Consider the following 22,733-nt stretch of genomic DNA (forward strand, 5'->3'; position numbering starts at 1 on the left):
CTACTCCAGGTTTGTTTTGTTTTGCTTTGTTTTTCCAAAGGAGTGCATGAAGGGGAAAAACTGATGATAAATAAAATAGAAACCAAGTTGCTCAGTGGAGGTAAGAACTGATGACAGTGTTCTGCCCCCTCCCCTTTTTTAAAGCAAACACATTACTGCAAGTAAAATGGGGTTTGGATTTGCCTTACAGGAGCTGCTTTGATAAAAGACTTTTAGCTCCTGTAAATACATAAATAGTGGTGAAGGGGAAGCTGAATCACTGAATGCAGAGCTGCCCTGGCCTTACAGGGATATATGTCTGGGCTGTATATTTGCTCCCTGACATATTTGCTTATGTGCCACCACTCCTGTGCTCTTAGGAAATAAATTAAGAAATAAATCAGTTGTCAGTGAATAAATAACAGCGAAAAAAACACCTCCCAGCCTTAAGGAAGGCTGTGATAGGCAGGAAATGCTCTCATTTGTATAATATCAGAACTAGTCACTATACAATAATTTATTTTTTTTTCCCTGAAAGCTTTTCCACCTGTCATGCATAGCTGAAAACTTTCAATGACCGTTCAGCTGGCTCCAGCACCCTCTCCGGGAAACAGTAAATCTTTGTGTTGCATCTCCTGTTACAATGCACCATTTTGGTACATTAATACTGACTTGGAGCTCTAGAGCTTACATTTATTTTCCTAAAGCACTAGAAAGAATGATTTCATATTAGAAAAAAAAAAAAAAAAAAAAGGAGTGGGATTTACTCAGTCGTTAGGTTTAATTGTTCTGGATCCTTCCAGTGCTTCATGAGAAAATGTACTGAGGAGATGTGCAGTATAGTGGGAAATGTGATGGAAAGGTATAATTTGACCACCTACCAGTAGCAGCTGAAAAGCAATTCCAAGGGCTGCATGTCTATCAGGATTAATCACCGGCTCATTATTGAAAATCCCTTCGTGCTCACTCCTGAATCCTCCTTCAGGACGGGCTCCAGCTCAGCTCTTCCCCTGCCTGGAGGGAGGCTGGAGCTCCAGCCCAGCTCTGGGCTGGGATTGCACAAGAGCACCTTTGGTTTGGGGCAGTTTTGGAGCTTTTTGCTGTGGAAATGGCCTCGGTGGAAGGGCAGGAAGGGCAGGGCAGCCCCCCCAGAACAGCATCATCTCTAGACAGTTTATGGCCCCCCTGTCTGGTCATTTACCTCCAGCTGAACTCTGCCGGTGGACGTGGCCAAGTATTTCATTTGGACAAGGAAAAAAGAGCATTATTGAAAGGGACTGACCTTTCCATCACCCTGTTCTGTCGTCATGGTGCTTTTATAGCATTTCTCTCGACCAACCCCTTCCCTTTTCTCAACCACAATAATTCCCCTCCTCCTCTCCCGTCCATCCTCCCTGGAGATTTGGTGGTTTCTGTGTTTCCACAGACACCTGCCCTGCCCTGGCAGTCCTGGGGGCTCCTGGCAGAAGCTGAAATGTTCAGCTCTGCTCCATCAGCAATGCTGGGAGATGCTGGGTTCCCCTCTGTGCCCAGGACACAGAAACCTTGGGAATTCATTTCCTTTTCTTCTCTGGGGACAGGAGCTGAGGGATCTCATGGCACTTGTGCTCCTGGAGCACAATTGTTTAACAGGGAGAGTGGCTGCTCCTTTGTGGAGCAAGGGTTTCAGTGCTTTCCTCTGATCTGAAATCCGTGTGGAAATGGGGAAATAATCCCGTGAGTGGTGGCTGTGCTGAAGCCCAAGGCTGTGGCACCGAGGGGATAATTCAGGCAGAGAGATCCGTGCTGGACACGTGGGTGAGAGATGGAGAGAGAACCTGTGAAATGGGAAATGAAATGTGTGACATGCTCAGGGAAAAGTCCAGCCTGAAAATGGGATTACTGATTTTCCCTGAGCATGTAGGAAACACCGGCATTTGTGTTGGTGGAGTGGTAACAGTGAAAATAGCAATTTATTATATTTCATTTTTATTTTCTTTGCAGAAATTCCTGGCCAATCTAGAATTGTTTAAAAATACAGATTTACAAAATATTTAGGAACGTGAGGTGTTTCCATGAATTTGTGTTGCTAAAGTACCAAACTGCTCAAAGCCTTTTTCAGGGGAGGCTGAGGTGCTTTTGGGGGTGATAATTTACACTAAAGAGTTCTGGTTCACCGGATTCATGGGGTTAGTTGATATTCTGCATGGAAAAATTTTACCTTTCCTGCTTCGGTGTATTATGCACAATGTTGGGGCCTTTTGTTCTGACTGCTGAGGTCATCTGGACTGTACCTACAGGAATCTGTGCATAATTCCAGGTGATCCCTTCTATTGCTGGGCATTCAGTGTTTACTGAGGGCATGACTTTTGGATATTTGACTTTTCTTCTAGATGCAGCTCCCTTCCACCGATTCTTAAATCTCACATGATTTTAGAGTGGCATCCAAACTTTACATTTCCCATGAGATTTAAGTCGAGCACAGCATCAGAGAGGTGAATATTTAAATACTGATCCCATATTTCTGCTTCAAAACATGGCAGAATACCTGTGGTATTTCAATGAAAGCATTGAAATGAAAGACTTAATGAGTCTTAATGAAAGACTCATCTCTGTGTGCTTGGACAGGTAAAAATCTGGATTTTCCTCCAATTTCTGATGGACATTTCAATTCAGTAATATACAGCTGACAGTACACTTGGGCTGGAATAAACTGACAGTTCTGTACATTTGAAACATTTTTATTGAAAACCAAGTGTGGTGCTGGAATGATGAGGAGGGGTTAATGCAGTTCAGCCCCTCAGGTGAGACCTGGACAGGTCAGACAGCCAAGGCCTCACCCAGGTTGTGTTCCTGCTATTTTTGTTTGGCACCTCTGCAAATTTTAATCTTTGTGGTGATCGCTAAGCATGAGGTTTGAGGAGGAGCCAGGAGGAGGAAGGGGGAAGGCAGAGTGTGCTGGGCTGATGGAGCTCGGGCTGGCAGCCAGGATTCCCTGGCCTCTCCCACATCCAGGGGGATGGAGCAGGGGGGCCCTGGCACGGGGTGGGGAAGAGCCAGACAGGAACATTGATCGTCCCTTTGATGTGATCTGACATCAGAGAAAGTGGAAGCAGAGGCCACAGAGGGAAAACTGCAACCTCAGCGCTCCATGGGGAGACTCCATGGGATGGATTGGTGGCTTTGCTCTCCCAGAGATGAGTTTTTTGTGGGATCCTTTCTAGGGAAAAACAAGGAGTGTGTCAGTGTCCCACTAGGGCTGTGTGTACATTAGTCAGACCCTTGATGATTCCTGTAGAATTGTAACCTCCTCTTAATAATGCTGTCAATAAGCCCATCAGAAAAGGTAAAATGATTCAGGTGTGTGGTTGGAGTGGTAAAAACATTCCAAAGAGTGTAACCTGAGTATGATGGCTCAGCCACCTTTACACAGAGATGACTTGCTTTATTGGTAATCTGGTTTTTGGGTGTTGTTTCAGGCATTTGCAAGTAAAACGTCTTTGCCCACAAGGAAGGAGTTGCCTTTCACTCCCTCCTTCCTACCCCAGGAATTTCTGTATATGGTGACAAATATACCTTGCTTTCCTTGTGAGTCTGGACCTGATCACTTTTGTTCTACTGAAAAATGTAATAATTAAACCAGAACCATTCATTAAGATAATTCTTTAGACTTGTTGTTTCATGTGGAGGAGAAAACACCACAAAAATAAATCTGACTTATGCATGAGACATAAAAGTGTTGTCTAAGACGTTAACAGATCTCAGTCAGCTGACATGAGGGAGCTGGGAGAAAAGATGCTTAAATATTGCCCCTTTTAAAGAGGGACCAGTCTTGTACACGGGTTTTGAACAAGGTTTTGAGGATACTCAGACATTTATTTCTCTATGCAGAGTCTTGTCTGTGAACCTGGATAAACCCAGGACTAAGTGACTGCTTGGCTCCAGCATGGGTGTCTAAGTCAGTGCCAGGTGATGGATTATCTGCAGGTTTTAAAGCATCTCCCTCAGGGTGAATTGCACTCCCAAAGTGCCTTTCTGTTGCCTGCAAGGGAATCTGGACAACTAGCTCAAATAGAGGCAACTCCATATAAACACCTGTAAGCAGATGGTACCTGTGGTGAACCCAATTCAAAATAACCATATTTTACATGTCAGTGCTTGGGTTTGAACTTGGCACGTGGACTCAGTGTTGGAGAACATAATGAGCAGGAATTCTTAGGAATGTGTGAGAGGTGTCAGGAAAAGGAGCAAAAAAAGAGACACTCTTTTGAAGTGTCCACTTTTGGAGGATTTTATCACAGACTAACTTAAATCTTCTTTTCTCTTGAACTCTATGCTTTTATTTAGAAAGATGAACTGAGCCCTTTAGAGTTGTTGGGGGTTTCCACAAATGCATTCTGCAACAGTTTTCTGCAGCTATTGGCAAGTTGCAGTCAAAGGTTTGAAAACTGATTGTTCAACATGTACTGGACAAAACTCATGAGCTGCACCTTGAATTGTTTCCCAGCTGGAATTAATGGTGTTTAACCCTATTAAAGAATTAAGGAAAAGGAGGTTCTTTGGGGTTTGTTTGCTGTGAAAACATCAGTCTTGTTTCTGTAGTGCCTTCTGCTGGAAAATACCGAACTCCTTCAGAAACTGTGATGCTGTTCACATTTTTTAATGTTTACATTTGATTTACCTAAAGCCATTCAAATAACATCAGTGTCAGAGGCAGGAATAAAACCCAGTGCTGCTGACCTTCAGGCCTGTGTAACTCTGAGTCCTGCCCTAAAGCTGATGGACAGATCATTCTCCAAATGTCACAATGGAGAGAAGGGGGGTGTGCTCTTTTAATTTTTTTTTTCTGGGAAAACAAGGAAGAGTTGTTGGAAATATCCCTGAGAAGGGCATGTGCTCTTCATATGGGCTGTAATGAGATGAAAGTAGGTAGAACCAGTGAGTTTTGCACAAACCCCAAGTCTGGGACCCTAGCTTTAAAACAAATATGTCTGCTTTAGGTCACTAGATCTCAAAATTGGGCAGTTGGCATTTATTTGTTCGATGTCCTCACTGTCCTCAGCAGTGCTTGAGGACAATCTCACCTCCCCTTGTTTTGGGTTTAGACTGATCTGCAAACTAAAGAAATCGGCTCCGAAAAGAGTGAAGTTGAGGTTTGGGGGTTTTGGTGGGATTTTTGTCCAGCTTTAATTCTATTTAAAAAGGGGAAGCAAGCACAAACTAATGTGACTGCTTTCCCACCCATGTGAAGCTGCCTCGACTTGCATTCCACGTGGGTCCTGCTGGCTCTACAATGTCTGCTGCTGACAGCACATGATTTTAGTATCTAATTCTATTAGTCATGACCTAAATCAGCTTTAAAATGGTTAAACACATAGAAGAGGAGTAGGAGTAGAGTGTCAAGAATAGCTTGGAAGAAGATGTTATCCCACATACCAAGGAGCTGGTATCTCAAAGGTGTCACAGTGATGGAAGTGAGGAGAGGGCTGAGCTGCCAAGTCGGCATAACAAATAAATATTGACTCCCAATGGAACGTGCACTTCTCCATTAATTCAAAATATCCCGTGGCACTCCTGGGGCAGAGCTACCACAGAGTTCCAGAGGAGCTGTTCTTGTGCTGCACCTTTGGGAACAATTCCCATCCCACCTGGCTGGGCTCGGGGAACAGGAGCAGGAGCCAGAACCCAGCAGCCTTCAGCCTCAGCTGCCGAGTGAGTCACTTGGGCTGTTTTTGTTGTGCAGGAGGAAGCTGGGATGGGGCTCATGGATCTATGGCACAGCTCCTTGGCTCTTCATACAGGTCATGATGTAAAATTAGGCCTCATTTCTGAGACTAATTGTCACTAAAAAGGCGTTTTTGGCCTTAATGTTTGGGTTGCTCTGGTTTCCTCAGTGTAGAGCTGTGGAAATGCTGCTCCATTTACATTTTTTATAATCCTATTTCTCACCACTCCCAACATGCTATCGTGCTGTCTTTGGATGGATGAAAGGAACCACAGACCTACAAAGCAGCAAGTGGAAAAATGTAGGAAAGAATGTCAGGAGCACTGACAGGGTCTGAGGGAGCTGTGCTGGAAGTTTACAGTGGATGTGTTGGAGTGAAGGGAGTGTCAGCAAACCCACCTTGCAGGGTGTCTTGGTGGTGTTAATGCATTCACATTAACTGCAGCCCTTAATTCATTTGCATTTCTTCATTTCTTGGTACTTGCCAGGAGCTTCGCACCCTATCGAGAGGAAAGGTGACCCAGAAGGAGCAAAAATCCAGGATTTTTCAAAAGCATACATTTGCCAGAGATAGATATTGCTTCTCCTTGGATTTTAAAGGGAGAGAGCTCAGCTGGAGCTCAGTGTTGGAGCTCTCCCTTTAAGGCTTGTGGTTATAGCCCATGTTTTAATCGTTACTTTGATCTGATTAAATCCTCAGCCACAGAGAAATCAGCTTAGAGAAACATGTCTCCTGTTGAACCTGAGAGCAGCAGCAGTTCAGAAAACCAAGCCAAGCCAAATACCATTAGAAAAAAAAGTGGAAGCTTTAGGTGTCACCAAGAGTTGTGAGGAGGTGAATGACTGGCACTGCTTTCCAGCAGGGTGTCCTGGGGATACCCAGACTCCCCTGTGCCTTCATCTACTGTGCAAACACATCACACCTGTCCCAGAAGGGAAACCTGGCTTTGGTTGGGTTTTTATTCTTGTGCCTTCTGCCTCTTAGCAGTGTTGGGATCAGGTGTGTGTAGGATGGAGGACAGGGAGGACTTACTGTGCTTTGCCTGGGAGTTGGGGATCAAATGAGTTTTAATCTTCTTTCAATCTGTCTGTCACCTTATCACACTCAATCTCCTTTCAAGATGTTATTCAAATCCACATGTGGGTCTCTTTACCAAGATTATAACACAAGAAGTATCCCATTAAACAATTCTGGGGGCACCCTACAACAATCCTTAGCCTGTGGATCGATATTAAAGTTGTATGGAGAAAAAAGGGAGAAAACACCACTTAAAATAAGAAATGTGTTTTCTCTGATCTCAGATTTACCCTAATATTACTCAGTCCAGCTTTCAGCAGGCTCATCCCTACTGGTACAGGCAAGGAATGTCTAATGCTGACTGCTAATCTTAAATTAAACGTTTTATGTTTCACCTGATCTTTTGAGCCAGCAGGACTATAACAGTTTCATCCTGGAGCGAAAATCAAGACCTCTTTCTCTCCAAATTCACATGAAGTAGGAGTCAGGATATGGAAGCCTTGGTTATAAAAATTCTGTAAGAAAAGTCAATCTCTTCTGTCTGTGCCTTTGTCAGAAATTCCAAGGAAGCAGTGAATCCTTGTTTACACTCTCACTCCAGCTCTTCTAAGCCCGACCAGTTCCACTCTGCCATTGTGTAAGAATTGCCATTTTAAAGCTCTTCTGCAATGGGATCAGGTTTGCAGCATTCCTGGAGCACAGCAGCCCTGGCTGGATCAGGGTTCAATGCCTTGCCCAAGGTCATGCAAGGCTGCAGGGAGAGGCAGGACAAGAATCATGTGTTATTTACTATGGTGGCCAACATCTTGGCAAGCCAATTTTTTGGCCATTTTTTTGTTCACTAAACTTTGTGAACTGTTAACAGACTCTGTTTTAGCCCTCTGGCTGCTACAAGCTCTCTTATCCTCTATCAAACAGCAGTGTCTCCACTCCCCTCTGGAGCAGCATTCCTGGCTCAGGAAAAGCTGGGATTCTGACAGGTTTGTCACAGTGTCCTGCAATATGGCATTAGCTTTGTCCTGGGAGAGAAATTCAGCTGAGGAGAGGGGGTCAGAGAAAATAAATTTCATGGGACTGAGTCTGTTTTTCCAGCCCTTGCTAAAGTTTAAAGCCTCCCCTGCCTCCCTGGCCAGCTGAAGGTATTGCAGAGGTGCTCGGGAGCCAGGGACACAAATGGGGGGGATGGAGGTGTCACTTTTCCTTTTAAATTGTGGAGCTGCAGGGGAGAAAAGGCCTGTCCAGACCCAGCCCCTGAGCTGCCCCCAGTGCAGCCAGCTATTCTGGGAAGGCAGCAGCTCACAAAAGCCATGAGAAAGGCAAGAAGACAGAGGGCCCCAACCTATTGTTTCCCCTCTTCATTCCAAATAATCGTGACTCCCGTGACCTCCTGGCTCTCCCTCCAGTGAGGATTTGGGGACAGCTGCTGCCCTGAACAGCTGAGCTCGGCATTATCTGCCTGGTTTCCTGCTGCTCCTTCCTCCCACTCCAGCAGAGCAGCAGTGGCAATGATCACCTTCTCTCCACAAAATTAATCTCTACTTGTTAATGAAGGCTTGGGATTCTGCTTGGTGTTTCAAATGTTTATTTTCTCCCTTCTCCTGAGTTTTGCTGCTTTATCCCCATTCCCTGTTCCATTTGCAGTTGTTGCTGTACAGCTCAGCCTGTTTCTTAGGGAAGTTGGCTGAACTTGGCCTTGTTGAGAGCAGGATTGTGATTTTTGTCAGAGTTCAGCAGAGGTGGGGAATTTGCAGCCTGGTTCGGTTCTTTTCCCTCCTGAGCAGTTTTCATATCCTGGTTGGAGGAACCTGCCCGAATTTCTTGGACAATAATTCTCATGTTTTGTATGGAACAGCTTTGATGGTTGCAAAGGATTTTTGCCTTAATGTGTTTGAGGCCTTTGAAGCTTTTGGCTGTTACACCACTTAAATTAGGTTTATATCTACCTAAAGGTGATAGTTTTTGTTTCCTTTACTGGCTGCAAAACTCTCCTTGAGGTGAGCTTTGATTTTCTTAGCCTCACTTGTGTTCAGGTGAAATGTCAACTTCCCTCTGCTTCAGGCTAAATGCACTACACAGTGTGTTTATACCAGCAGGTTGTGCTTCTCCTTGGGGAGACAAAAATCGACCCTGCCTGGAGTCATCCCTCCATCAAACCCATCTTTTCCCCTTCTCCTTGGTTTCTGGGGTTCATCACCTCCTCCAGCCTCCTCCTGCCATGCGTGGGGAGAGAAGGGATTTTCAGCCAGTGAGTGACACTTTGTCCCACTGGCAAAGGGACCAGTGAGATCCTTCATTGCTCTCTCCAGTGAAGGCCTCAGGCTTCACCTGACATAGGTATATTCTGTTAAACCTTCAAGTTAACCTGCTTTTAAATACTCAATCTCAGAAAAATGGGACAGAGAGAATTGTAATGTGAGGCAGGTAAAGATTTAGGGGCTGGGGCTGTTGGCACAGTGTCATGGTAAAGCAGGCAATGAATTAAATACAAAGCTTTAATTGGGACATCTCACTCCTGATGTAACAGTAACTGATCCATTACTTTGTCCAGGCTCTCCTTTTCTGTTGGGTTGCACAAGTGAACGAGGGGATCAGTCTAATTTCAGATTTTTCTTTCATGCCTGACTCGTGTGCTTTTTTCCTTTGGTGTTTCAGTGAAGGAGACACATCAGTGAATGCTGATTTGCAGCTATGTGAAATCCTTACAGCAGTTTATTCTTGGAGTTCTGTGCTTCTTTAGACATCCTTTAAAGCAAGCAAAGCTGTGGCAGTGTAAGAATGGTTAAATTATCCTTATGGGGAACTCCAGAGATCAAAGCAAACCTTGGGATTACCCATCTCCAGGACTGCATTGTTGTTGGATTCTTCACTGGGATGTGACAGATTGTGCTGGCGTGATGAGTGACACTGATGTGGATACTTTGCTTGGGTTGCCACTGGTTCTTTTTAGAAGTTGTCAGGCCATTTTTCCACACAGACATCTTCCTGCTATTCATCCCTGTCTCTCTGTAGCAAGTGCAGGCACCTGACTGAGTGCCCTGCTCTGGAATATGTGGTGCACACACGGATGGAGTGGCCCAGGAGTACCCAGTGCCCTGCAGGGAGCAGCAGCACAGGACCTTGTGCCAAATCTGTCCTCTGGAAAACGGCTGGGAGTTCTCTTCTTCCTCCCAGGAGCAAGGGATTTTGTGTCTGACTGCAGATATCTGACATTTCTGTTGCCACCCCACAGATCTGAGCCCTTCATCCATGTTACCACAATTTCCTGCAAACTCAGCCTATGGTTTTTAAATCCCTTCTGTGCACGATCCACCCTCACTTCAGCTCCTGGCATCAGACAGAGATTTCCTGTCCCTGTTCTAGATGGATGCACACCACCTCCTTCCCCGATTTGTTATTTATTTATCATGCCTTGTGTGCTGGATGTATGAAAACAGCCCTGAACTGCAGAGCCTGTGAACCTTTAGTGCCACTGGGCAGTGACGTCCCTGCAGCTCCCACTGATGTGACAGCGTCTGCTCTCCTGCAGGCAGGCTCTGACTCAGGCTTTTCCTTCACCTAAGACTTAAAGGTCAGGCTTTTACTGCCAGTTTATATCACTCCTATGGCCAAAACACAATTCTGCTCTGCCCAGGATATGGAACACCACAAACCTCTGCTTTCTGTAAGGTCTGGTTTCATTTGGGCTCAGCTGCTCACGATGGTTTTAACCTCCAAAACCTCTCAAAGCCTTGTGTGTGTCAGTCACTGCATTAAAGGCTGCCTTAGAAAAGTTCAACCCAAGTGGGTTTGGGGCTTCCAAGTATCAAACAAAAGAAGAAAATCAAGTATGAGACCTGGAAGCCTGGCAATCAGCTCTGTGTTGGTCCCCATGCTGGGTTTGGTGTAGTGTCAGTGTTGGGACAGCAGAATCCACAAGCAGAAAGAGGGAAAGGCCTCAGATTGATACCTTGGAAATCTTGCTTACTTGGCAGTCTGGAAGTTGATTTTGTTGACAATAATAAGAAAAAATTCCACCCCATGGTTTAAGCAAAGGAAAGTGGGGGAAGGGATGGCATTTAGAGCTCCAAACTTTCCCTCAACCCTTTTCTTTGTGTTTCTGATCATGGGCTGCAGTCCAGACTCCGTGGTGGTTTGTAATTAAACCCAAAGCTTGAAGGTTCTGTGGAGTTCTCGTTGCCTACCAGGTCAAACTGAATCTGGTTTCTATCATGGAATATTTCAGTTCAGTTACCCCTTGAGGAAGTCTGGGAACAGACAGGCCATTCATATTGAACAGATGACCTAGGCTTAAAAAAAACCTTTTTTGTCTGTTAAGCTTATGGCTAAGATATTATGAAAACGGCTTAATAGTGTACCCTAACATTTATACCACACTATTTTCTTACTTTAATTTTCCAGGCAATTAAAAATAATTGAAAGTTACTGCCAAACCCCCTGAAGATATACTTTTTCTTTCAAATAAGCTTATTTTCATACTTGTGAGGTCACCAGATATTTATTTGACCATCTTTATAGGGGTCAGGCCCGTTACACACACAGAATGGGGATGTGGAATAGAACTTGCATTGTAACAGCAAAGTGAGAAGTGAGAGCCAAGCCCAGCTCACATCGTGTTTATTGCTGGGGCACCACAAACAGGACTTGTACATCGACCAAGCTGGGCCTAAATTCTGCAGTTCAGCACTAAAAATCTGTGTTTAAAGCCTGTTAATTGTGAATAGAGGCAATCAGAGGTTCGAGTGCTTGGTGAGGATGAGCTGGGGCCAGGCAGTGCCTTGGGGGGGGTCTCAGTAGAAGAGTTTGGGGTGGCAGTGGAGCCCTTTTGGGGGCTCTGGGCATTCTGAGCCCCCACATTGTCACTGTGGCCAGAAGAGGGGATGCAGTGGGGAGGGAAAGCAGGAGTTTGGTTGGTGGATGTGGAGTGTGCACAGCCAAGCCTCCCTCTCTGCTCTCCTGTTAATAGAGTTGTAGCAGACACAGCCCATGTGGCTGCCCAGTCATGCTGCTCTCAGTATTGCTCAGCCAGTTCTCCCCTAAAGGCTTCAATTCTATCATGTTATACAAGAACTGAAAGCCTTCTTGGAGTGTCCCAGATTTCCCCCTCCTGTCCATCCTATTCCCCTTCCATTTTTCCCTTCAAGTTATCTTTTGCTGCCTCATTTGATGTTACACAAAGTAGGTTTTTTTTGAAATGTTGTGTCTTTCTCTCTCCATATTCACATACACGGGGCATTTCCTCTTAGATCTCCTACCTGTAGTCAAAAGGTGAGTTTATGTTGGGAAAAAGGAGAGAAATGGGTGGACTTTTTGTCAAAATTCTGTCAGTTGGATAAGACAATTTGCTAAAGGCCTCTTCTTCAGTGATGGTGTTCATGTTGAACATCCCAGTGTAGGAGATATTTTTTACAGAATATCCTGAGCTGGAAGGGACCCAAAAAGATCATCCAAGTCCAGCTGCTGGCCCTGCACAGGACACCCCAGCAATCCCACCCTGTGATTTTGCTCGGTTATTTGAATTTTTTGGTAACTGTTGGAAGTGTTTCTCTTTTCTCAAGGCGACCAGGCCTTCTAAAGGATAAAAATCCTTTTCTGAGCACATCACTCCAGCATGGTGGCTAAAATTAACTCTGTTTAGATAAATCACTCACTGGAACATGGAAGGTTCCTCCAAAGCAAACCCTTCCTGACACAGCAGAGCTGCTTTGCTGCTTGGCTTTGGCACAAAGAGCAAACTCAAGGGCCCTCTCCTCTCCTTCATTCTTCCTCCTCCTCCTTCCTCACCTCTTAAACCGCCCCTAACCCCCCCTTAACTCGATGTCTGGTGGAAAGAGCATGTGATGCTTATTTCTAAAGGCAGCAAAATAAGCTTTGGAAGTCTAAGACTGTAATTGGTTGTCTGCCTTTTTATCCTGGGAGCTCTGGGGACAGTTCAGGAGTAATAACTGTTACTTAAAGTAGATGAGCTTCTTGTGGCTTTCTTAGAACTGCAGAGCACCGTGGTTTTCGGGTGCTTAGGGAAGCATCTGCCTGTCTGCAGCTTTCAAAACATTTGGAAGCAAAGAATTTCGGTTTTTCCTCTCTTCTGTGCATGGGGAAGTTACTCCTCAGTGCGTTCTTGCAGTGCTTGACTGAAAACTGAGTTCCTTTGAAGGATATTAAATTTGCTCAGTAACTTAATGCCATTGGCACCTAAAATATCAATAACTATGTGGTTACTCCTCTTCTTCAGTCATCTGATAGGAAGACTCAAGGTGTGAGTTTTTAGATATCTGAGGCCTTGCTCTGTTTTTTTTTTTTCCACTGGGACTGGGGGTTTTCCATGGCACTGCCTTGTAACCTTAATAGGATTTGTAACTATTAATCCATGGCCAGTGTATTGACTTTCACTGATATTTATGTAAAGCAGTCTTGGATTTAAAAACTGCATTGGGCACTTGGTGGAGCAGAAAATTCAGATTCTGTGGTGATGTTACAGTGACTTTGTGAAGGTGTTGGAGATAATTGCAGTTGTTTCCCTGCACCTCGTTGTGCTTGGGCTCCACAGCAGAGCCTGGCTCCAGGTCCTGTCATTCCTTGCACACTGAACCCCCCAGAATATTCTGAAGCTTTTCCTGTGGTCATCTCAAGTAAATGAAATTCAATGAAGAATAAATGTAGGGCAGTGCTGCCTTTCTGCAGCCTGAGGATCTCAATTGTTTTGTGCAGTTTTTATTCTGTATGACCAAAGAGTGACCCTGCAGCCAGCCAGATGTGCTGCTAAAATGCATTTTCCTGCAGCGGGAGGCTGAGGATGCAGAGCAGGAGCCCTGTAAATAATCTGGGTGAGTGTGAGTGCAGACGTGGGGGCTGTGCTTGATGTGCTCCACTGGCTCCTCATCCTTTGAGGTAATTCCTGGGAATGTCCTCAGGCTCTTGTCCCAGCTTAGGCTGACAAAAGGAGCTGTCCCTTGCCTTCCCCAGCAATGTCACACGCTCACACACATGTGCCAGGCCAGCAGAGCCAGCCTGGCAGAAATAGCAGATTATGTGCTGGGAGGGTGAGTGGGGCAAGGGCTGACTGTGAGTTCTTCAGCTGGACCGGGAGAATTGTTAAATCAAGGCTGGTTACTGACTTGGCTGTTTTCTGTGCTGTTTGCTTTTCCTCCCAGAATTAAAAAGGTTTGGTGCTGGTGGCTCTTCAGCTGAGTTAGGGGCAGGTTCTGTGTCCCAGGGAGCTCTGCAGAGGAGTTGGGGGACACCCAAATCAGGGCACTCTGGAGCTTGGCAGCTCCATAGTCAGGTACTGCAGAGGAGTTTGACAAAAGAGCATCAAAAGCCCATCAGTTTTATCAGTTTTAGAGCTCCCTCTCTCCTTTCTTGGCTTCCTAAACTGTGCTGGAATTAGTGGAAGTCACAAGGGGAATACTTATCCTTTTATATAACATTGGAGACTAAACTGAGGTTCTTGGCTGGCAGGGTGGACATCTCCACAGTCCAGGAACAGATGCCTGGGAGAGTTTGGAGCTGGAACTTGAGTGCAGTTACAGCAAGGGAGCCTGAGTGCACTGCAGAGAAAATGCGAGGAGAAAATTCTGTTCACAAAGGGCTTTGTAATTACCAGAACTGTGACCCCACAAACTGGGCAAAGCAAGTCTGCCCACAGAGGAAATTCTGCTTTTGTGAACCTGATGGCATCACTTCCCTCCCCCTGGTTCTTTCCCAGTGCCAGAAGTGTTCCCTATTTTCCTGGGACCCAGATCCCTGCCCATGTTTCCCTCCCTTGGTCTCTCTCCTTCCCCTGATCCTGACAGGGCATCCCAGAGTTCCCAGGAGCTGCTGCCAATGAAAAGGGGCCATTCCCTCTGCTCAGCCCCTCTGACCTGCTTTGTGCTGGGCTCCAGCACACTGTGCCAGGGGGAAGGGTGAGTTGAGCTGTTTTGTTTTGGTTCAAACCACAGGGCAGGGAATTCTTTTCAAGCTGTAACTTTTAGTTTCCACTGGAAGGGCAAAACAGGACTCTTAGCCAGTGGAAAAGAGGCTTCCAGTTGCATCAGCCAAGAGGCAAAAGGCAAGCACATCATGTAACAAATGATCAGCTCTTTGCAGGGGCTTCTTTACCAGAAAAAAATTCAACAAATCAAGGGTGCTTCATTTGAGGGATTTGAAGTTGAGGTAGCCACATTCACATATGGCTTTTCCTTTTTGTCTGGCTTATTTCAGTGTTCCATCCGGGCAGAGGGTGTTTGTGCTCTGCCCATAGCAGAGGGATTTCTGGAGGAATCAAAATCACTCTGAATGGGAAATACGGATTTTGTGAGCAACTACTAAAGGTTCATAGAATTTTGAGACCAAGAGAATGGCTATTAAGAAGTCATTATTTGTAGAAGATTTGAAGAATTGTATGGATTTATAGATCCACATCTATATCAAAGAGTAATTCCACGTGATGGATGTAGCAGGAGAACAGTAAATTAAAAGCATAATTGTAGAGATCAGGGATTAAACAGCAGGTGAGCTGGCTGAGCCATTTTTTATCAGTGCAGGTTTCCAGGTAGAATCTTCATCATGTCCAAGCTTCATGGAACTTGGGAAAAAGTTCACAAGTTGCAGTGAAGTCCCCAGTGGGAATCCCAGCAGTTTTACCAGTGTGTGAGAAACAGAAAAGATTTGCATTTGCTCCCTGCATTTCACACTGAAGTTTGTGGCTCTGGGGTGTGCCTGGGAGGTGCTGGCTGGGTTTGCTGTGGCACAGCCTGCTAGAAATGCCTTGTGTTTGCTCCCAAGGATAAGTGCAATCAGCAGATGTCATCTGGCCTAATTTTTGTGCTAAAGGAATAAAAGGAAAGAAATGTTGAGACAGGAGAGAAAACGGGTTTTTTTCTTTCTTTCTTTTATGCTGGCCAAGAAGCTTTGAAAATGGATGATGACTTATGCCAGGGGCTATGTAGAGTGTTCTAGAAAATAATTTAAATTTGCCTTTACAAAATGAATTCATCAAAGGGTACTTGCAGGACTTTGCTTTAAACTGTGATGGTGTCTGAAATAAAACAGCCCAATCCCTTTTCACTTCTGCTGTTGTAAATTTTGGACGTGTTTCCATAGAAATTAAAGATTTTTGCACAGGTGTGAGAAAAACTCAGTTCCCAGGTTTTTAAGGTGAACTTCCCATGCAGCCACATGACCAAACCATCTCCTCTTTATATCCAGTTCTTCCAGACCAGCTGGGAAGGTGTGTTTGCATTGAAAAATCAGCCCTTTGCTCCCTCTGAGGAGGAGACAAAGCCCCTGAGGCTCATCCATGGGCAGGGAGAGCAGGGCAGTCCAGGAGGGATTTTTCCACAGCTCCTTCCCTGCCTGTGCCTGGCACCGGTGGTTGGTGGAGATTCCCCCCAGGTCACCCCGGGGGGACACACTGGCAGCCAGCATGTGCTGTGAAGGCAGGAATAGAAAGCAAATACTTCCCGTAATCACACGTCCCAAAATGACAGGGGAAAATGAGTCCTTGTGCTTCCACCAGAGCAGCGAAAAACGGGAAGATGGAAAGTCTGGATTCCTGCCCAATGAAACCAAAATTGTAAAAAAAAAAAAAAGAAAAAAAGAAAAAAAAAAAAAAAAAAAAAAAAAAAGAAAAATAAAACAAATGCTACATACGCTCCCTGGAACTGACACTGCAGTGTGGTAGGTTTTTTTCTTTTTTAAATATCTACAGTAGACAAGCAGTAAATCTTCTTACAGCTCCGTGGCACAGCTTTATTTTTAGCTTTTTCTATTATGGAGACAACCCTCCCCAGCTTTCAATCTGTACCTGAATATATTTATTCCTCTAATCCACGTGAAAGTGCAGTCCTTACAAAGACCTCTAATACCTTATTAATCACTTCTGGACCACGTCACAAAGAGGCTTTAGGAAGAAGTGTTCTGGCCATGGGCAACGTGCTCCTGGAGGCTTAAAGGATGTGGATAAAGGGCCCTTTTCCCACATGGAAGAAACCTCTCCACTGGACATTTAAAATTTTGATCTTAACTGGAAATGTGAAAGAAATCTTAAAGCTGTCAGTGCCCTCTCCCTTCTCATGTGGTTCAGCCTGTTCTCAGACTCAGGCCTGTGATTCCTGAAAGCAGCACGTGGAAAATTCCAAGTTCAGTTCCCAGGTGTGGGAATTGTGGTCTCAGTAACCTCCAGGAGTAGATTTGAATCCTTGTCACTGGTCAAGGTACATTCCTTCTGAAATGCCATTTTACACAGCTGGGGAACTTCTTAATCCCTGTGCCAGCAGGAGCCTGAAAGAAATGTCCTGGGTGCTCCTGGAGGAGGAGTGACCACTCAGGGCCAGGACTTCACTGGGCTTAAAATAAAACTGCATCCTTCTGTTCCAAGTAAAAGCAGGAGATAAATGTCATGGCACCCTTTCAAAATGGGTCAGTGGTGTTACCCATTTTCTGTCTGCTGTCAGCTGGGTGTGACTGCTCTGTGGTCACACAAGTGAAGCAGGAAAGCCACCTCGAATAGACCCTGGGAGTTCTCCCTCTCAGTTCCACTTGTGTTTCTCAACGTGCCCTTCGTGGAGCAAGAACAGGGCTCAGACACTGATTGCTCAACCTTGGCTTATGCAGATATTTTCTGGAGTTCAGAGCACCATGAAATAGAGATTGGCAGCTCCTTGGGGTGCAGGGGGTGCTGCTCTGGTGTAGTTTTACCCCTGTGCTGTCTGGCACGTCTGGGCACCAGCTGAACCTCCCTGGGTTTCTCTGGGTTTGCATCAGCCCAGCCCTGCTGAGAAAGTGGCTGAGTTCTTGCACCCAGACGGGGAATCCGATGGGACAGGAAGCTCCACCCGTTCTCAGGGTGTAACTGGGCTCCCCGGGTGAGAATGAGCAGCACAATGAGAGGACACTGTAGATTTACAGCCCAGTTTTTATTTTCTCTGCTTATCACTGCTTTTCCAGCTGCTGGGTTTTCCAGTGGAATCGTTTCTGATTTACACCTGCATTAAGGATACAAAACGGAATTCTACAGCCTCGCAGGATTTTCCCAATTAATTTTTCAAGAGGTTGGAATACAGATTTCTCTGTGTTGGGATAGCTCAGTAACTTTGGAGACATTAAATCTTTTCTTTCTAAAGATGCCACACGATGTGCCAGGATTCCTGCTGGTCTGGGGCCCACATTTCCCATCCCTCCCTAAAGGAGCAGATGAAGCCAAAGGCAGGATTGCCCAGTGAGAGCAGCACAGAAATGCAGTCACCCCTGGCCTGGGAAAGGTGACCAGTGCACATAAACCTCTGCCACTGCCCTGTTCTACCTGATCTCTGTCTTTAAACAGGTTTTGGGATTTATTGCCCAACTCAGACCCAGTCTGGGGAGATTTTATCAGCAAAGGGTGATAGATGAGGATTTGGAGCATGGGCTGATTTTTGAAGGTACATTTCCAAGCTAAAAGTTGCACAGGTATGGAGGCCTTCTAAGTGTTGTTGATGTTTCCATTTTTAACAAGGCAAAAGCAGCCCAGTTTTCAGTAGCACTTGCCGTGGGTTTGGGGCAGAGTAGCACAGGATGAGGAGGGAGCAAAGCCTTTGCTCAATCCAGGTGTGTGACACTGGGATACAGGGGGAAAAACGTGAATTATTCAGGAATTGTATTTTGGTAAATACTCGGGCACCAAGAATCATACCTGTGAGCGCTCCCACATTTTAAAATACAAGAATTTTTTCTGGCCTCATTTTCCATTGCATTTGTAGCAAAAAGTGTTGTTGAGGTGCCTGACCTGCAACTGCTGCTCCTGCTCCCCAGCTCTGGGGGAGGTTTGTCTTCCTGAGAAGGAGAGGGTCAAAAATTCTTTCCACTGGTCTCATGGTTTGTTACTGTAATACTTAATTGAAGTAGAAAATTTGATCTGACATGTCAAATGTGGCCCTGGCTGGCTGCAGGCCAGGCTGAGCCGCCTAATTTCGGTTTGCCTTAAAATGGCTGGCAAAGTTCACAGGCCCAAATTTCCCTTTGGAATGTACCTCTGAAATCTTTTTTTAGTGACTGTATAAATCTTTCTCTATCTCTTTTTCCCTAAAATTTGCTTCAGAAACCAACAGTCCCAAAGCTTAAGTAAATATTTCATGTAAGCAGTTCTGGGCCCACTTTGTATCCTGAAGTTTCTTCCATCTGTGGATTGGAGAAAATGTTTATTAACAAGTGGCTGTGCCCAGCACAAAGCCCATTTGACAGCACATTATTAAGTTGCCTCCAATGGAAATAAAAATGAATAGGAAATAAGGAAATATTTATTTCAGTCTTCTTGAGTTTTTGTTCAAGTGTTTAATAAATCATTTATGAAGATGGCAAAAAAAATAGATCAGATTTTCAGTATTTCTTTTGCAGCTTGGTGTGGGTTTCATTATTTGTCACAAATCATCCCCATTTGAAGCAGTACCAAGATTTGCTGGCTGCTGTGGCTGGGCTGGAAGTGTCAGAGTTGGGGTATCTTGGTGCCTGGAATCTGTCCTGGAGTGGGATGTAATGGCTGAGTCACATGGAGAGGAGATTTGATGCTCAGTGTTTGTCTTGTTCCACATCTGAGTCTCTTCCTGTAGTAGAAACTACTGGAATTGTTGCATTTTTACGTTGTTAAAGTGAAGCCTAAATCCAGGGTGGGTTTTTAAAAGCATCTACCAAGAAAGAGGCAAATTCCTGCCTCAACCAGCAGATGATCCCTGGAACCCAGGTGGGATAGGGGAGATCGGAGGAGTCACCACAGCAGTTCCCAGACCACGCTGTGTCCTGCCCTGCCCTGAGTCCTCTGCTCCACTTCAGGCAGCTCTGAGTTCTCAGGAGTGTCCAGGGCTGGGAGAGGACTTCAGCTTAGAAAAACCTGCAGGCTCTGCTCAGCCCCTCCTTTTCTGTCCCCTTTCCATCCCTCTGGGGGAGGACAGCCCTGTTTTCCCCCGTGTACACCCCTCCTTTGCTGCTTTTTTCCCCGTGTTTCCCGATCAGCACAGGCTTCTGCACATGGAAGTGCAGCAGCATTTCCCAGGTTTTGTGCTCAGAGCCTCCTGGATCCTTGGTTCAGCCTTGACTTGAAGGTGAAATAAGGGGAACAGTGGAGAAAGCTGGAGATGATTCCTTTAAAAATGCAAACGAGATCATCCTGTTGAAACATCTCTCCCCTGGAAGCTCTAGGGTTTCCAGGGCTGACCCTGCTCCCCATTTGCAGAGCTGGGTGTGCTTGGGGTGCTGGTCCTGCTGGGGGCCCGTTCCCGCCTGGACAGAATGTTCAGGACGGACAGGGGGAGGGATGGGTTCCATGCTGAGTCTTGCCACCTGTTGCCTTTTTCATTCCAAGCCCCCCTTCCTCCCCACCCTGCAGCCCGAGCTCCCCTCCCCACACAGCTCCCCATCCCCAGTGGATAGGGCTGGGATCAGGAGTCACTTGCCAAATGCCTTTCTCATGCTGTCACTAATTCTGCACAGGCAGCATCTCCGAGAGCAGAAACAAATCTTTTCCAGTGCATTGTCCTGTGTTTTCTACAGAAAGGCTCAGCAATGCCTTTTCCTAGTTGGGTCTGAGGGCCAGTGCCATGGCTGGGCAGGAGGCAGCCCTGGGGAAGCCTGAAGCTGTGCCCAAAGAATCTGCTGCAAATCCCATGGAGCTGGAATTTGGCACTGGCATGGGCTAATTTTGTCCTGGGGGTTGCACACACACACACACACACACACACACACCCCATGTCATCCTCCTTCATCTGCTACGTATGGAAAGCTGCCCCGAGCTCTGCAGTGCCAGGGAATGTTGTGCTGAGCCCTCCAGGCTTGGCTTGGTGACGTTGCTGGGCACACTGGGCTGCCCAGGGCAGCGAGGGGTGCTGCCAGACGGGCTGGCATGGGCTGGGGAATCATCTGCCCTGCTCCCATGGGAGCAGCAGGCTCTGCATGGACACGGGGCTGTAATTTCCTCCTAATCAAGGTGCTAATGGGGTGCAGTTAGAGGGCTCTTGGGTAGAGAGTCCTGAGAAGGGCATTTGGACAATTCTGCAAGTGCTTTTCAGGTAAATCATTTAAATCACAGTGCTCAGAGTTCAGTATCACCTGGAGAAGAAGCCTCTTGAGTTCCCAGCTGAAGGTGCCTTGAGGGGACTGATTTTTAGAACAGAGGACATTGGTGAATGAGATCCCTTCTGTCATTGGGAAGGACACCAGGATATTGCCACCCCTGGGTTCTCCAGACACACCTGGATCAACACTTGTTTGCCCACAAAAATCACGGTGAAGTGAAAGGATGAAACAAATGAATGCAAATATGAGCAATTACGAATTACTGCAGTGTGGTTCTGCCACCCTTCTGGGAGCCAGGCTGGGTGGGAATGGGGAAAGGTGGAGAGTTTGGAACTGCAAAAAGACAGAAAAAGGAACAGAAACCGGGGTGGGATGTTTCTTTTATTGTTTCTGGTCATGATGCAGCACAAGGTCCAGAACCTTCTCCCTCCCTGCTGTGAGGGGTGTTTGTACTGGCAGGGTTTCCAGCTGGTATCCCCAGTGCACCAGTTAAACCAGTAGTTACCAATTTTTTTGCAAGCCACGCTGGGACTATAGGAATTTTATTCCTTCACAGTGTTGAAGGAAAGGGATTTTGCTTGCCAAAGGGCTTTCTTATGCTTGAGGATGATTTATGGGCCAAGCTGAGCCACTTGTGGAAAAGGCAAAGCAGCTCTTGGCAGCACCCCCAGAATCCACTGCAGCTGTGGGGTAGTGAAGTCATCGGCATAACAACCACTGCAAACAGAATAACAAAGTCTGTTCTGTTCTCGTTTAAAATAATCTTTCCAGTTCAGCAACCACATTAAACTTACCTTTCTGCATGCAAAAATCATAAAAGGCCGATAGTTCTCTGCAGCTTGGAGCGAGTGTCTCCCTTTGATCACTGCCCATCTCTCCTGTGCCATGCACACTTGACCTGAGTGTCTCCCATGAAGGAGTGAAGTGTGTTATGTCACAGTCTGTGTCTGTCCCTTGTTTGCACTCCTTTGTTTGGGCTTACATTTGAAAAAGAAGAAAAACACCCAGAGTTTCTTCCTTTTAAATAATAAAATTTGCTTCTGCCTTGTAACTTGTTTCTAAGCTGACTGCAAAATGAAGAATTCTGACTTTCATTTTTCCTGCCTTTTCTTCAGGTCTCTTCAGATCCTCCTGCTTCCAAAAAGCCCAAAATAGATGACTCTGCTTCCCAATCTCCAGCTTCTACTGAGAAGGAAAAACAGTCCAGTTGGTTACGGTCCTTATCCAGTTCATCGAATAAGGTGATTGTTGAATATTTTGTAATCAAGAGATTAAATTGTCACAAAGCATCACTCTGCTGAAACCAGAGGAGAAAATGAGGGAAAGAACATGCCCGGAGTTTCTAAATTAGTAACATTTCTATCCTTTTCCTACACAGTCCCCCCGGATTCCTTGTCACCCTCCAGTGCTCGTTGACCTGGATTGTGACAGGGAAGTAAGGAATTCCCTTGTGCCTTTGAGGTACAGGAATCCTGCAAGGCTCAGGAGCTGTTTGTGATCCCTGTAAACTATTCAGAATTTGTTGCCCAACAAAACCCACGAGTGCAGCTCCCCTCTGCCAGTGGAACCCCTGAGCAAGGAGGTCGTGGCCGGTGGGGAGCAGCTGTGGGGATAACTGAGGGTGCCCTGGGAAGGCGCAGTTCCCCTCTGTGGTGATTGATTGTTTCAAAGGTTTGTTGGAGTCACTCCTTTCCTGCCCTGTCCCCAGAGCATCGGCTGTGTCCATCCCCGGCAGCGCCTCTCTGCCTTCCGGCCCTGGTCCCCCGCCGTGTCTGCCAGCGAGAAGGAGCTCTCCAGCCACCTGCCCGCCCTCATCCGGGACAGGTAAGGACACAGGGACACGGGATTGGGGGTGGCAGCGGGCTCTGGGTTTGTCCCCATGCTCAGTCAGAGCGTTTGCAGCTGCAGGGGTTTCGTTTGCAGAAAGGAAACACAAAAAGGTGTTGCTGGTTTGTGCGCGCAGGGGGGTTAAAGGTGACACCTGCCATGGAAGTGTCAGGTGGAGGCTGC

The 22,733-nt window shown here is 46.1% G+C and overlaps 1 protein-coding gene across 1 annotated transcript in view; it reads left to right on the forward strand.

Moving 5' to 3' along the window:
* Positions 1-22,733, forward strand: part of SKI (SKI proto-oncogene) — a 97,219-nt gene that overhangs the window by 66,087 nt on the left and 8,399 nt on the right. Inside the window, exons 3-4 of the mRNA XM_014883950.2 lie at positions 21,839-21,964; positions 22,432-22,547. Of these exons, the coding sequence (XP_014739436.1) occupies positions 21,839-21,964; positions 22,432-22,547 (242 nt within the window). The remainder of the gene's footprint in view (positions 1-21,838; positions 21,965-22,431; positions 22,548-22,733) is intronic.

The sequence above is a fragment of the Sturnus vulgaris genome, chromosome 25 (assembly GCF_052056855.1).
Source record: "Sturnus vulgaris isolate bStuVul1 chromosome 25, bStuVul1.hap1, whole genome shotgun sequence".
Taxonomy (NCBI): Eukaryota; Metazoa; Chordata; class Aves; order Passeriformes; family Sturnidae; genus Sturnus; species Sturnus vulgaris.